General features: G+C 43.1%; 1 protein-coding gene across 1 annotated transcript in view; it reads left to right on the top strand.

The window, feature by feature from the left end:
• rasl11a (RAS-like, family 11, member A) overlaps window positions 1–2500 on the top strand; it is a 4893-nt gene that overhangs the window by 632 nt on the left and 1761 nt on the right. Inside the window, exons 1-5 of the mRNA XM_080023208.1 lie at window positions 1–271; window positions 1142–1198; window positions 1491–1573; window positions 1742–1782; window positions 2133–2262. The exon at window positions 1–271 is cut by the window's left edge and continues 632 nt beyond it. Of these exons, the coding sequence (XP_079879334.1) occupies window positions 64–271; window positions 1142–1198; window positions 1491–1573; window positions 1742–1782; window positions 2133–2262 (519 nt within the window). The 5' untranslated portion in view covers window positions 1–63. The remainder of the gene's footprint in view (window positions 272–1141; window positions 1199–1490; window positions 1574–1741; window positions 1783–2132; window positions 2263–2500) is intronic.

Raw genomic sequence — 2500 nt, forward strand, 5'->3', positions numbered from 1 at the left:
TCCACCGGACCAGGGGACCAGGGGATCTGAACTAACGGGGCAGACCGCCCTGACAGCGGCTCAATGCGTCTCACGGTGCAGGATCCCCAGAAGAGCAGCACCAGCACCATGACCTGTACCAGCAGCGGTGGTTCTGGTTCTGGTTCTGGTTCTGGTTCTGGGAACTTCCTGCTGGTGCCCATCCCGGAGTACCCGGTCCTGGACTGCTCGGTGCCCTGCAGCAAGAACGTCAAGATCGTGGTTCTGGGGGCCAGCAACGTGGGGAAAACCGGTAGGAGGCTTTATTAAAGCTCCACGTATATAAAGATAATAATGTAAAGGTTGACCAGGGAGTCCAGACTTTATAAACACTAATTTTACTTTAAACTTTTTTATTTTTATGAACTTTGAAGTCTTCTCCCTCCATTGAATCCAAGTGCATTTATAATAATAATAACTTGCCCGTGAAATACTGAAATATCCATCCAAACGTCTTAAAATCCTTTACAGAAAGTCTTTCAAACACTAAATGAAACAGATAGAACCAGAGTGAAGAGAACCAGATGGAGTGGTGGAAGTAATATCCCCGAACGCCAGGGGGGACACAATGCACACTTCTTCTTCTTCTTTCGGCTGCTCCCGTTCGGGGTTAATAATCATAATATTAATAATAACAAAAAAACAATAATGAATAAAAATAATAATAATAATAATTGTATTATTATTATTATTATTATTAGTATTAGTATTATTATTAATATTATTATTATTATCAGAGCTGGAGTGAAGAACAAAGGGGGAATCCTGCACTCATAATAATAATAATAATAATATTAATAATATTAACAATAATAATAATAATAATAATAATAATAATAATAATAAATATATTATTATTATTATTAGAGTAGGACTCCCCTGCAAATAATAATAATGGGTTCTCAAAAGAAATAGGAATGCGTTATTTATTTATATTATTATTTTTATTTATTTTTTTATTTTTTTATGGATAAAAAAATAGACATTAAACATATTTAAAAATAGATTTAATTTTTTTTCTGACTTTCTTCCACAAAATCTCAGTTATTTAACACTCAACGTCACTTCTAAACAAGCTCTGTCGACTGGATGATCGATCACATCTTTCTGTGCTTCCCTCCAGCTCTGATCGTCAGGTTTCTCACCAGGAGGTTCATAGGTGACTATGAAGCCAACACTGGTGAGTTCATTCATTCATTCATTCATCCATCCATCCATCCATCCATCCATCCATCCATCCATCCATCCATCCATCCATCCATCCATCCACCCATCCATCCATCCATTCATTCATTCATTCACTAATTCACTCATTCATCCATCCATCCATCCATCCATCCATTCATTAATCCATCCACCCGTTTATTCATCTACCTATTCATCCATCCATCCATCCATCCATCCATCCATCCATTCATTCATTCATCCATCGATACATCCCTCCATCCATCCACCTGTCTCTCTCTCCATAGGAGCGCTGTACTCAAGGAAGGTGACACTGGACGGAGAAGAGGTTTCACTTCAGGTTCAAGACACCCCATGTGTCTTCCTGCAGGTGAGGCAGACAGACAGACAGACAGACAGGCAGAAGGTGGAGAGATAAACAGGCAGAAAGACAGACGGGCAGGTAGAAAGGTGGACAGATAAACAGAGACAGAAGAACAAGCAGACAGCCATCTATCTATCTGTCTATCCATCTATCTATCTATCTGTCTCTCCTCAGGATGATGTGGATGGTCTCTACTGTCAGGAGCAGATCAACAGGTGAGAACATGATCCCTACCTTCCTCCCTCCCTCCCTTCCTTCCTCCCTTCCTCCCTTCCCCCCCTCCTTCCTCCCTTCCTCCCTTCCTCCCTTCCTTCCTCCCTTCCTTCCTCCCTTCCTCCCTTCCTCCCTTCCTTTCTTCCTTCCTCCCTTCCTCCCTTCCCCCCTTCCCCCCTTCCTTCCTTCCTTCCTCCCTTCCCCCCTTCCTTCCTTCCTTCATCCCTTCCTCCCTTCCTTCCTTCCTTCCTTTGTTGCCAAACCCACATTTACCTAATTGAAGGTTCAAGAGTCATCTTGATAAACAGATGATGACCTTTCACCTCTCTCCCTCCCTCCCTCCCTCCCCCAGGTCCATCTACTGGGCTGATGGCTACGTCCTGGTCTTCTCCATCACGGACCTCAGCAGCTTCCGCACGGTGCAGCCGCTGTACCAGCACGTCCGACGCATCCACCCGACTGGGAACATCCCAGTCATACTGGTGAGGAGGCAGGGTGGTGTGTGTGTGTGTGTGTGTGTGTGTGTGTTTTATTGGATCCCTTAAAAATATGGCTTCAATTTATCAAAACCAACCAAATTTTTCCAGTTGTCCTTTCTAATTTATCCATCCATCCACCCATACACTGATCTGTCCATCCACCCATCCATCCACCCATCCATCCATCCATCCATCCATCCATCCATCCATCCATCCATTATTATCCATATTAGTTTGTGTG

Source organism: Zeus faber (genome assembly GCF_960531495.2).
Source record: "Zeus faber genome assembly, chromosome: 22".
Classification (NCBI taxonomy): domain Eukaryota; kingdom Metazoa; phylum Chordata; class Actinopteri; order Zeiformes; family Zeidae; genus Zeus; species Zeus faber.